This window comes from Haliaeetus leucocephalus, unplaced genomic scaffold (genome assembly GCF_000737465.1).
Source record: "Haliaeetus leucocephalus isolate CR32 unplaced genomic scaffold, Haliaeetus_leucocephalus-4.0 Scaffold417, whole genome shotgun sequence".
NCBI lineage: Eukaryota > Metazoa > Chordata > Aves > Accipitriformes > Accipitridae > Haliaeetus > Haliaeetus leucocephalus.
The window spans coordinates 972,766-984,432 of record NW_010972853.1 but is presented as its reverse complement, the minus strand read 5'-3'; the positions used below and the strand labels follow the sequence as shown (position 1 = coordinate 984,432).

General features: G+C 43.5%; 2 protein-coding genes across 3 annotated transcripts in view; one reads left to right on the top strand and one right to left on the bottom strand.

The window, feature by feature from the left end:
* The window catches only part of SRSF5 (serine/arginine-rich splicing factor 5), a 4,655-nt gene extending 1,096 nt beyond the window's left edge, over window positions 1-3,559 (top strand). Inside the window, exons 4-7 of one of the 2 annotated variants that reach the window (XM_010574155.1) lie at window positions 637-706; window positions 2,005-2,078; window positions 2,400-2,510; window positions 2,658-3,559. In XM_010574155.1, coding sequence (XP_010572457.1) covers window positions 637-706; window positions 2,005-2,078; window positions 2,400-2,510; window positions 2,658-2,904 — 502 coding nt within the window. In that variant the 3' untranslated portion in view covers window positions 2,905-3,559. Of the gene's footprint in view, window positions 1-636; window positions 707-2,004; window positions 2,079-2,399; window positions 2,511-2,654 lie in introns of both variants that reach the window. The other variant, XM_010574154.1, reaches the window with a different exon arrangement.
* Window positions 3,560-5,757: 2,198 nt separating this feature from the next.
* SLC10A1 (solute carrier family 10 (sodium/bile acid cotransporter), member 1) lies at window positions 5,758-11,248 on the bottom strand. The gene is made up of 5 exons (XM_010574270.1): window positions 10,848-11,248; window positions 9,916-10,126; window positions 8,194-8,372; window positions 7,028-7,224; window positions 5,758-5,951 (listed from the first exon to the last, which is right to left on the bottom strand). The coding sequence occupies exons 1-5, from the start codon at window positions 11,246-11,248 to the stop codon at window positions 5,758-5,760; spliced, it is 1,182 nt and encodes a 393-aa protein (XP_010572572.1).
* Between the last annotated feature and the right edge of the window lie 419 nt (window positions 11,249-11,667).

The window sequence follows — 11,667 nt, the reverse complement described above, 5'->3', positions numbered from 1 at the left end:
CCCCCCCCCCCCCCCCCCCCCCCCCCCCCCCTCCCCCTGCAGTGGGATGGGGAAGAGAATTGGGGAAAAAAAAAGTAAAACTCGTGGGCTGAGATAAAGACAGTTTAATAGGGCAAGTAGGAAGAAACTACTAATGATAATAATAATAAAATTACAATAATAATAGTAAAGGGGTTGGAATATACAAGTGATGCACAATACAATTGCTCACCACCCGCTGACTGATGCCCGGTTAGTCCCCGAGCAGCGATTCCCCCCAGCCAACTCCCCTAGTTTATATACTGGGCATGACGTCCCATGGTATGGAATACCCATTGGCCAGTTTGGGTCAGCTGCCCTGGCTGTGTTCTCTTCCAACTTCTTGTGCTCCTCCAGCCTTCTTGCTGGCTGGGCACGAGAAGCTGAAAAATCCGTGACGTAGTATGAACACTGCTTGGCAACAACTGAAAACATCAGTGTTACCAATATTCTTCTCAAACTGAACGCAAAACATAGCACTATCCCAGCTACTAGGAAGACAGTTAACTCTATCCCAGCTGAAAGCGGGACAGATGGTTATTGGTACAGCCTTTGTTAATATTAACATGAGGTAGTATTTTAATTACTAATAAGTCTCAATTGTTTATTTCCAAACAGAAATGCCCCACCTGTAAGAACAGAAAATCGGCTCATAGTAGAAAATTTGTCTTCCCGAGTCAGCTGGCAGGTTTGTTGAAACACGATTAACTATTTTGACTTCATTTAATGGGTATGTAATGTAATTATTTTGTAAAATAATTAATTAAAATTAAATCTAATTTATTAAAATGTTTATGTAATTAATGTAATTTTAAATAATGTAATTTAAATATTTTGAATGAAAATAGTTAATTTTAATTTATAATAATAATAATAAATGTATATATTTGAGGATATATATTTATTTTTTTCTTGTTTTTTAAATCCATTTTAACCACATATTAAACCCTTTATTTGCCAGCCTATCTGTGTCGTTGGCCTTATGACGAGGAGTGCCTGTGGGTTATCCTAATCGTTCTGTCTTGGTCACTCTTGGTTGGGCCTGGTTGACTTTCCAGTCAGCTCCTACAATGTCACTTGGCCACCTCTAGATCTGTGTTTGCCGGTCTAGACGTAATCGATGCACTCCTTAAAGTGCCACATTGCAGCGATCCCAGAGCGTTAACGAGATCTGATTCCTAAGTTGAGAGCTGTTCTTCCTGTAACGCTTCCGAATAAAGAGGTCCTGGTCGAAAAGAGTTGAAAGATACGAAATTAGGTGGTCGTTGGAATCCTGATCGCAGTAAAGTGGTCCTTGGTAACATCAAGCATAGAGAATGTCTGGATCCATCAATAGTCTCCTAATAGGGAGGGCAGTGCGATTAATGGCTTCCATCGACTGGGTAGTGTTCGTCAAGTGGGTGGCGAAGAGCCAGTCGGGCATATATCATGACGGTATCTCCGGTCGCTTAATGCAGTTTGCTGCTTGGCTAGCCTAGGGAAATGTTAATAAAGGTAAAGTAAACTATATTTTTAATGACATATGGGGCACAAAATAATTGGTGTTATGTAAATGTAATTCTGTATGCATATAAGACTCGTAATGTAAATGGAGACTGAAATAGTACAAACATATATGGGTAATATTTCACACTCAGTCCAGTATATATACAAATGTACTTTTTAATTTCTTTCTCTCTCTCTCTCTCTCTTTCTCTCTCTCTTTCTTATTAAATCTATATAATCTTTGTAGACTAATATTGTCCTTAATGTTAAGACACTTTATTAGCATTTTGCTTAAAGCAATATGCTTTTTTCATTTATTTCGTGCCCTGATATAGATAATTCAATTTTGATAGAATACAAGTATGGCAATTGCCATGTTTGTAATTTATCTAACATCTTCTCTTTCAGTAATCATAAGTTTCTTTTGTTTGCTTTTAACTATTTTTGTATAGATAAGTATTAATTTCACTTCTTTGCATAACATAACTGGTCTTGTGTTAGGATCTCAAAGACTTCATGAGACAAGCTGGGGAAGTAACCTTTGCAGATGCACACAGACCTAAGTTAAATGAAGGGTAAGCCTCTAAAATCACCTCTTGAAAGCTGTAGAGTAATATTTGTATGTACAATACTTGGGGAGGGAAGCTGGCTACTTGTAGTACTCAGCAGCTGTTCATGGTTTAATTTAGCTACCCTTTGAAAATGCATTCTCTGGTATTTGGGGAGGGGAATTCTTCAGTTTGTGCTTGAGTTATGACAAGGGATGACTACATTGAGCAGTGTGAGGTTTTTTGAGTTGGTTTTTTTTCACCAGAGTATGTTTTGCTCTATCATGAAAAATACAACTTGTAGTAGTGAGCTCTGTGTTTTGTTTTTTGTTGTATTTTTTTTTGCAGGGTGGTTGAATTTGCCTCTTACAGTGATTTAAAGAATGCTATTGAAAAGCTTTCTGGTAAAGAAATTAATGGAAGGAAAATCAAACTAATTGAAGGCAGCAAAAGGCACAGGTATGGATATCTATTAAATAATGCTTAAATATCCACTAAGAAAGCTTTGTGACAGGCAACCGAACTGGAGACCGGTGAATTGCCTGGTTATTGTCATGATCCGTGACATTTCATTGCTAACACCTATGCTCTTTGCTTCATCAGTAGGTCCAGGAGCAGGTCACGGTCTCGTAGCAGAAGCTCATCCAGGTCTCGTAGCCGTTCCCGTTCCCGCAGCCGCAAGTCTTACAGCAGGTCAAGGAGTAGGAGCCGTAGCAAGTCTCGATCAGTTAGTAGATCTCCAGTGCCAGAGAAGAGCCAGAAACGTGGTTCTTCCAGTAGATCTAAATCCCCGTCATCTGTGGATCGGCAGAGGTCTAGATCGAGGTCCAGATCTGTTGACAGTGGCAACTGAACTCTAAGTAACTTGCCCTGGGGGCCCTTTTTTAAAACCATACTTGCTAAAACTTGTGGTAAGTATGTGACTTTCTGTGGGGAAGGGTTTGGATGGGGAGGGGGGAGGGATGGGGGAACTTTGTAGATGTGGACCATGGTGGGAAGGGTTATTGACTAATTGTATTAAATGTTTTTTGATAACCCTTTTCTTGCTCACATTTTTTTGTGAATGTCTGAAGTGTATAGTTTGTGTATATTGGCAGAGCTCTTTATAACTAAAGCAGACAAATGTTTTTGTACTCCAAAAAAAAAGTCATCTGAACACTTAATTCCCAGTATATTCAACTGTGAATAGCAACTCAGAACATTAGTTTAATATCTCAAATTAAACTAATAGCTTTAGGCATCTAAGAGCTCTACATATGCTGTACATAAAGCTTTATTTCAGAGGGTATTTTTTGTGCTTTTGAACCATTGTTTCAGTTATAGGTCAGCAGATTAAGTGCTGGTCAGTACTGGTAATAAAACTTTATTTTAAAAGCTTTTCATTTGATATGACTTGCACTACACTAAGAAAATGCCCATTTCACTGCCCTGTGGTAATAATATTCTATAAAGCACCCTAATTCTTGATACTTAAGAATTAAATAGCTCAAATAAAGTATAAAGAAACACGTCTCTGCTTCTAGTGTGTTCTTAGTGTTAATAAAATGTTTGTGACCGTGCCTCATGTTGGACAGTGTTGAAATGTTTCTTTGAGATGAGTCTACAGCAAAGCGATCACTGAGTGTTTTGGGCATGGGGGAGAACTACCTTTTAAATACATCATGCTATGTCCTTGGATGTCTTTATGTTCTGCAGTAAGAACCTTGATAGTAAGGAGAATCATGCTGGCATAGTTCATAGCCAAAAGTGGAATGGACAAGTCATTTAGGTTTTAATCGCTTCAAATAAGTGTGGAATGTTAAGGGTGGATGTAGTCAGCATACTTCATTAGTGTGTTTGTGCATACAGGTATGAGAAAACATTGATGTGTGGATAAAGCAATTTTGTAGGCATTAGTCCTCATTCTGGAGGAAGAGGAGGGATTTTTAAGTTGATGGGTGGGAGTATTGCAGCAGTGGTACCCTGAAGTTCTGCTTTTTAGTGTTTGTGCCTTACCAGGGGCAGCAACCCTCTCCAATCCCTGTGTTTCTCAAGCCCTCACCGAAGTTACAAGAGAGAGCTTTAGAATTTAGTTTTAAAAATAACATGTTTCGTTATAAAGTGCTTTACAAAGCTAGTCCAGTAATCCACGGAAACCTTTAAAAAGATCTTTGGAGCCTAGGCTGGGCTTTGGATTAGGTCCTGGGAAATGCAAGGTGGTTCTGCTCAGAGCGAGGCCTGGCCTTGGGGGAGGTTAGTTGCTTGGTGCCTGCAGGCCCCACTGCCTTCTCTCCCTACTGTTGTGGAGTTCTCGTGTTCCAAGGGAAGGGATGAGAAGGAGCTTTTGTGCCTTGTGAATTTGTTCATTGAGGTGGCGCTGTACCAAACTGCGATGCGCTCCCGGGAGCTGGCATCGAGAGGTGGTTGGGCTGATATACAGTTAATTGGATTTATTACTAGTCAGCTTTGGGGAGTGGGAGGCTTCATTCTCGGAGGTTAGTAGTTCAGATGCTGGATTGCTTAAGAGGCGTGGGAGAAGAGGGCTTTAACCTCTAGGGGTAAAGATAGCACTGACACTCGTCCAGGTGTCAGGTTAGCTGCCTTACCTCAAGTCAGTTGATCCTTCCTGCTTACTTGAACGATTATGGGCATCTGTGTTCAGGGGGGACTTGGCTCCAACTGGAACCCAGGTGGCTGAAGGCACCTGATGATCGGAAGGGGATGGGAAGGGGGACACTTCCCTCCATCAGGCTCAATACAAAGTACTACCTGCTCTATAAATAGTTGTTCCGAATTCTGTTTCTAAACCACACCACTTGCCTTGCAAGAAGCATGAATAGATGCCTGCATTTTGTTTGGGGAGCTGCTGTTGTGATGACGAACTTCCAGTTTAAAACAAACTCCCAGGCTTTGCATTATGGAGGGTTACATTGACTTCTGACCAGAAATGATTTTGTGTTTTTTCAGCGTAGGTTCTTGGTACGAGCCTCTTTATTCTCAGTTAAGGTGAATACTTCAGGTTACAATGCACACTAGGACATTGGAGGTGTTTGTTAATGCCAGTGTTCTCTTATACTCGTATTTGTAGTGTGACGATGGCTAGATGGCGTCCTGAACCGGTGGTGTGTTTAGTTCACCGACACCTACAAAACGAGGCATGTTCGAGGCTTGTTATTTTCAGAGGTACAGCTTGCCGGGCCCAAACTCGACCTACTAAGGCAGTTTGCATAGCCCTGTTCAGTTTTTGTGGCCTTCGCTGTGTAGAGAGTAGCGGTACACTGCACAGTGCTTGGGTTTTGGAAAACGGGAGTGACCAGCAGTCCACGGGCTGCTCAGCTGCGCACAGTCTTGGTGGCTCCTGCACTGAGAAATGTCACACCTCATTTTGGGTCTTTGTTAGGGAAATTACATTAATCTTCAGCGATGTCTTCAGGAGCTGCTTCCAGCAGGTGCCAGTGGGACAATTACAGGTAAGTGAAATTAAAAAAGGGAACTGATGCAGGCAGTGGTTTTCATAGGGGCAAAACTGGGGGCAGTCGCTTGGCACCATGGCCCTAAGATGTCCCAGAGGATTGTCATGTTGACTTGGAAGTCACTGGAAGTGTCCCTCATGGGCAGGCAGGGGGAGGTTTAGTCTGGAGCAGGGTCTTCGGGAAATAACAGTGGGTGCAGATAACTCTGTGGCGATCCTTGTGTCTGGCATAAAATGAGCATAGAGGTAGAAGTCTTATATGGAACTGCTGGAGACCTGTAAGCCGGCTGCAGAAGGTGGTGGCATTTGAGGGGGTTGTGATAGCGGTGGCTGCAGAGTCTGTCTGTATTGTTTTCCTGGTTTCCCACTGTTTCTGCAGGGTGTTGACAGTGGTTTCATTTCTTGAGCACTAACTGTGTCCACACCTGCACAGATAATTTTTGCTGCATCTGAAGAAAAAGAAAAATGTAGTGAGAATAGGCAGTTCTGAAACTAGGTTATGGAAGAATTGTGACACAGCTACAGTTGATGTTGTTGAGTGATTTAAAGCAAAAGGAAGGAACTTGGAAGTCCTGCCAAAATACTTAAGCAGTTTTGTTTCAAGACTCGGAGCCTGGAAAGCCACCTTTTTTTATAGTAGTTTTGCAAGTACCTCTATGGCTGTTTCTGATATTGACTGCTTTGCACTAAAGGCACACCTCAAGATCTAAATTCAGGGTTTTTTTTCCCCCAGTAACAGTCATCCTTCAGCTATAGCTATAAGATGTGGTAAAGTGCTCCTGTAGCAGCCCTGTAGCAGTTGCTCAGCTGCTTCCCTGTCCCAAGGGACTGGAGAAGGCTGGTCTGGAAGCATCAGAGGGATGGAGGGTCTCATTGAGCTGTGCATTCTCCAAGCATCTTTGCAGACAGTCAGCTGGGCTTTGGCATTATGGACCTGTTGGAGAAGAGTCTACCTCACATCTATACCAATACTGTATATATGCTTTAATTAAGCTTGAATCTGTTTATGTACTTCTCTAGCAAAAGAGTCGCGTTCCCTTCATTCAGCTGCAGTACTTGACAGTTTTGTCCTTTTCCTCCTCCCCCCACTCCAGAAGTGACACCCTTCAGTGGATCTCTCAACAGTTTACAGTAAAGCTGGAATTTGTTGCATTAAAGAATGTCTGATGTTCTTGTGTAGTTTGGGGGTGTGTGTGTGATTGTTCTTTGCATGTGCTCAGTGCAAATTGTAGCTTTTGCAGGATGCCTGTCCTAGTTTAAGCACAGGACTCTGAAAACCTCTGACCGCTGATAATACAGATAGCATATGAAACATTCTGCTGATGGAAGAAGTCATAATTTCTAATGTCTTCATCTACCTATGAATTTTTGACTGTGATTTGTATTAATGCATTGGGTATAGTAACTGAGTTAAAGGGCAATCTGATTCTGCGCCTGGAAAGTAACAATTCCTTGGTAATTACATGTAAGCATATGTGGTTTGGACTGGAAAGGGTAAGAAATACAGGAGCAAAGCTGTACTTGCCACTTGGTTTCTTTATTCTGTCATGGATCCTAAAGACCAGGATGAGCAGAAGTCCCTCTCCAAGCTGGAACAGCAAGTAGAGCAGTGGGAAGAAGTACAGGGGGCCAATGATTTCTGGGGCGAAGGTGACCTTGAGGATAGTTGAGCAAAGCTGTACATTTTGGCAGCCAGTTTCCATGCACACTGTCCGCCTGCATCTGAAGGAGGAAGAGTTAAACAGATTATGGATCTAATCCACTTTTAAGCAATTTTAAAAGAAGCCTGCCCCCCTTGCTGTTGCAGTGCTTCGTGCATTTGCCTGTGCTAAAAGCTGCTTTATCAGGAGCAATACTGGCATCCCTAGCAGGTTTTGCCTCATGCTCCTGTTGCAATGTGCAGAGAAAGAGTACGCTGTAAATGTGGATTTTGTGCTAAATGGTGTTTGTAGGCCTTGTGTCCCGCTCTGGGTGCTGCACCTTCCTGCAGGGAAGGAATCTGCTTCCGAGGTGAAAAGAGGAGTCCAAGGTGCAAAGGTAAAAAATAGTGAGGACTAATGGGCTTCCTACCTGGATTAGGTAGGATGAGAAAGGGAAGGAGTGCGTTTTATATGCAAGTTTTCCATCCTGAATTCCTGGAGTTTCAGCTGAATGCACTGACTGGTTTGGGATAATTATCAGCTGAGGAGCAGTTGTGTCACTTGGGGTTTGGTCTCTGCTGGTATTCCCTAATTCGTTGTTGTTCTTTGGTGCTATGCATTCTCTTCTTCCCCCAACTTTATTACTGAGAGCAGAGGCTGGTAATGTATGCTTAGCAGGTCACTAGTGACCTCAAGTCAACCCCATCTGTCTGCTTGCTCAGTAAACCTGCATAATGGACTTCCACCCCTTCCATGGTGATCAGGTACCTGTGTCAAAACCAGCTCCAGCTGCTCCTCCCCTCTCCATTGAGCTGAGCAGAGGTTGAACTCATTTCTCTCCCCGCTCAAGGTGTGGGAGTATTGACTTGGGACCAGCTTGCAGTGTGTTTGCTCGTACTGCTAGGGCCCATTTTGGGAGACTACAATCAGTGTTTATTTTACAAAAGAACACCCATGTTGAAACCCGTGTTTTAACGATTGCTCCATAGACCAGAGCTGTCGTACTTCTCTGTTTCTCTGAGGGAGGGAAGGGGGGAGTGGAGGAACATACCGGTCATTAAGCTTGAAGACTGCAGAGAGAACATAGCCCAGCAGGAATCCAACAAAAGGCATCAAGGCAGAAGATCCCAGGAGGGATGGTGAGAAGATGATCATGATACCGCTTCCCACATTGGCCACAGACAGAACGATTATTGCAGCAGATGACAGTAGAAGCACAACCATCCCTGCCTAAAATAAAAGTGGTCAAGACATGGACAAGAGAGAAGTTGCCAGCAAAATTTGCCTCAGCTGTTGGAAGCAGCTGTGCCCAGTTCCCTGTCCATCACATATGTAAGTATACAGTGAGAATGCATAAGTGCCTTTCTTGGACATAAATGTTACAAGTAATCAACAAGACCCCATCCTCAGGTGTAACCTAGAAAGACCTGAAATAATCGAGTTCCTTTCTAGTCTATATGCAAAATGACTGATGCTTGCTCCACTAGCCACTTGTTTCTCAGGCATTGCTGTGTGTCTCTCTGTCCAGGTCCCTTTGTGGGTCTAGTCCACCCAAAGCAGGTGGGGAGGAAACCACTTTACTCACAGGCAGAGCCTGCCTACAAGCAGGTGTGGAAGGTGGTGGCTGCATTTTCAGATCGTCTCGTTGGCATCTGGTGATTCTGCAGATGAAGCAGCTGGGGAATTTGGGGAGGCAGAATACACAGCTCTCCTGCCTGTCTCTCCACTTTGGAGTCCAATTTGGATGGAGTTCCCCAGGTGTTTTTTAAAAGCAAGTCTCTACGCCCTTCCTCTTTTGTAGAGAAGGTAAATGGAAAGGTGGTGTTAGCAGAAAAGAACATGACCCAAGTGTCAGCTGGACCAGCATGGGTCACCTTGTCATGCTAGGCTTCTAAAGCTTCTTTTGAAACAGTCCTGTCATCACTGCCCTGTGCTGGGTAAAGGGGCCTTTGAAGAGTGCTGGTCCTCCTGTGTCTGCTCTAGCCTGACTCCTGGATTCCCATGCTTCTTAGAGGTTAGTGATTCCTAATGTCATTTTATCAGGTCTGTTATTGAGTCTTGGCACCCATTTCTTGCTGTGCTTGGTCCCAGTTTCTCTGAGATGAAGCCTTAGTGAAAGAACCTATGAAAAACAGGTTTGCAAAGTTGTTAGCAGCTCTCTGGGTAGTGCTAGTGGAGCTCTTGAGACAGAAAATAGTGTAGTTGGTTGTCCAGATTTCCGTTTTGCTGTTTAAATGCCTGATGTACAAAGGAGGCAGGGAGATGATTCCAGGCCTAAGCGGGTGCTTAGTGATCTAGTGGCTTCTGCTGGATAAATATCTTACTGACATAAGCAGCAACTTTGTGATGTGAATTTTGCCCTGTGCTAGACCTCTGAGAACAGTGGGGTGGGGTTTTTTGGTTGGTTGGTTTTGTTTTGTTTTACTTTAAATCTGGGGTCTGCTTTGGTTATGGCAGTAGTTGGGGGCAGTGCCTGTAAGGTTCATTAGTGCCGCTTGTAGCAAAAGCAAACAAAGTTAAAACTGAAGCCAACAGAGGAGAGCAAGGTAGGAAGTTGCCTACAAAATTATGTTTGTCTGGAAAAGGTAGAGGACTTCTCTTTGGGCAAATATTTTAATGATTAAAGTGGTGAAGTGGATGTCTTGAGTTCTATCCTCAACCTTTGGATTGATTTGTGGCATGCCTTAAAGAAGTTAGTATTTCTGTGCCTCTATTTTTGAAAACTTCCTTGAGGCCCTTGGTTAAAAGGCAGCTAGCACAGAATACTTCTTACCTTGATGATAAAGCCAGTGTACTGTGGTTTCTTCTCATTCAAGATGATGCCAATGGCACAGGGGATTAGCATTAGCACCAGAGAGGAGGTTATTCCTTTGTAAGGTACCTTGCCCTCCAAATCACCCTCGTATAGTCCTCCCGAGTAAAGGTACAGAAGCAGAGGCACTAGTCCAATTGCCAGGACCGTTGAGCATGTGGTCATTACAATGCTGAGATGGAGAAAGGACCCCTCAGTAGAAGAATGACACTTTTTAAATGGAATATACTAATTTTCTCACTAACCTGGACACATGGTTCTAATGTAAGACTTTACCTTGCTCTTTCCCAACCTGTCACTGAGATTTCCCCAACATCACTGTCGGGTTGTAGAAAGATGTGATATGAATAGAGAAGGGAGAAGATGACTCAAGTTCTATACAAGCTCAGAAAGGACCCTTGTTATGGGTACAGCTCACATTTCAGAAATTCACAAGTGACAGGGAAAGCAATACTTCGTACTTTCACCCTGGGACTTGTTTTATCACTAGGGTTTGTTGGAGAGTGGCGTTCTGCTAGTTCAACATTTCTCACTGATGCAGCCTCTTCAGACAGTGTGCTAAGTTTACACAGAACTATATGCCACTATATGGATAGATACTGCACATACATGCTATATATACTGCTATATGGAGATGAAAAAGTGTTCCTGCACCCATCTCATCACGAGCAGCATGCAATATGCTTCAGAAAAGGGTACAAAATCCCATTTTATTGTAAAATGGGGACAAATTTGGTCATTGAGCAATATGGGTGTTTTAAAAATGTTCTAGACTTAGTATTTCAGTCTTTGTCCAGCTTCTTGGGGATTGCTAATGTTGATTAAACTAGCTTCTGAACCAGTCGTATGACTAGATTGGCCTGGGCAATGAACACATACTCAGCTTTCCTTACCTGAGGTTCATGTCCCCTTTCAGTGCCAGACTAAAGATGTTGGAGACGTTTCCCCCTGGGCAGCAGCCGCAGATAAGGATGGCCAGGGATTCTGTAGTGCCCAGCTGGAAGAGCTTGCCCAATATGAATGCCGTCAAGGGCATGATGCCATACTGAGCCATTATGGCAATTGCCATGCCTTTGGGTTTCCTGAGGTGAGTTGTGATCTTGGCTATCTCCATCGTACACCCCAGAGACACCATGGTGACGAAGAGGACCACAATAAGGATCGCATTCAGGGCTTTGTCCGTGGCCCATTGGCCAAATGCAAATGGTGGTGCCACGCTGGTCAAGGAGGTGCCCCGTGTGCCACCTGGGCTCCAGAGCTCTGGGTTCTCAAAAGCTCCCTTGGTCTTGTTCATCCTGCTGAAGGGTTTAGAGGTCCCTTCTTCTATAAGTGTCTGGGAAGGTGAGGAAGGGATTGATTCGGAAATCCAAATACCATCCAATTAATGCAAGCAAAACATGAGCTCTCTTTCAGGCCACCACTCTTAGCATTCAGCAGCTGTTGAAACAGAAATCCATGTTTTGAGCAATCAGCTGTGAACCCCATTCCCTTCAGTAATATGTTGTGCAGTTTGTGTAGCTTCTGCTCTGGTCCCCCACCTCTTCTGGCGTCCGCTCTCACCGTGAGAACGAGGACATAGCTGGTGAGAGCGAGAGGGAGACTTGTTGAAAACTGGTAAAGATGGGCACTTCATAAAAAAGGAAAATGAACCAGAAGAAGTCTCGTCCACAAGATACTGCTTAGGCCAGCGCTTAAAAACATGATGCATCCAGG

Excerpts from the sequence above, each read along its gene's own strand:
- SLC10A1 (XM_010574270.1), bottom strand. The coding sequence starts at position 11,248 with ATGAACAAGACCAAGGGAGCTTTTGAGAACCCAGAGCTCTGGAGCCCA. Across the intron at positions 10,127-10,847 it reads AAAGGGGACATGAACCTCAG|CATTGTAATGACCACATGCT; the intron begins GTAAGGAAAGCT and ends TCTCCATCTCAG. Across the intron at positions 5,952-7,027 it reads CAGAATAAAGAAACCAAGTG|ATGCAGCAAAAATTATCTGT; the intron begins GCAAGTACAGCT and ends CTTTTTCTTCAG.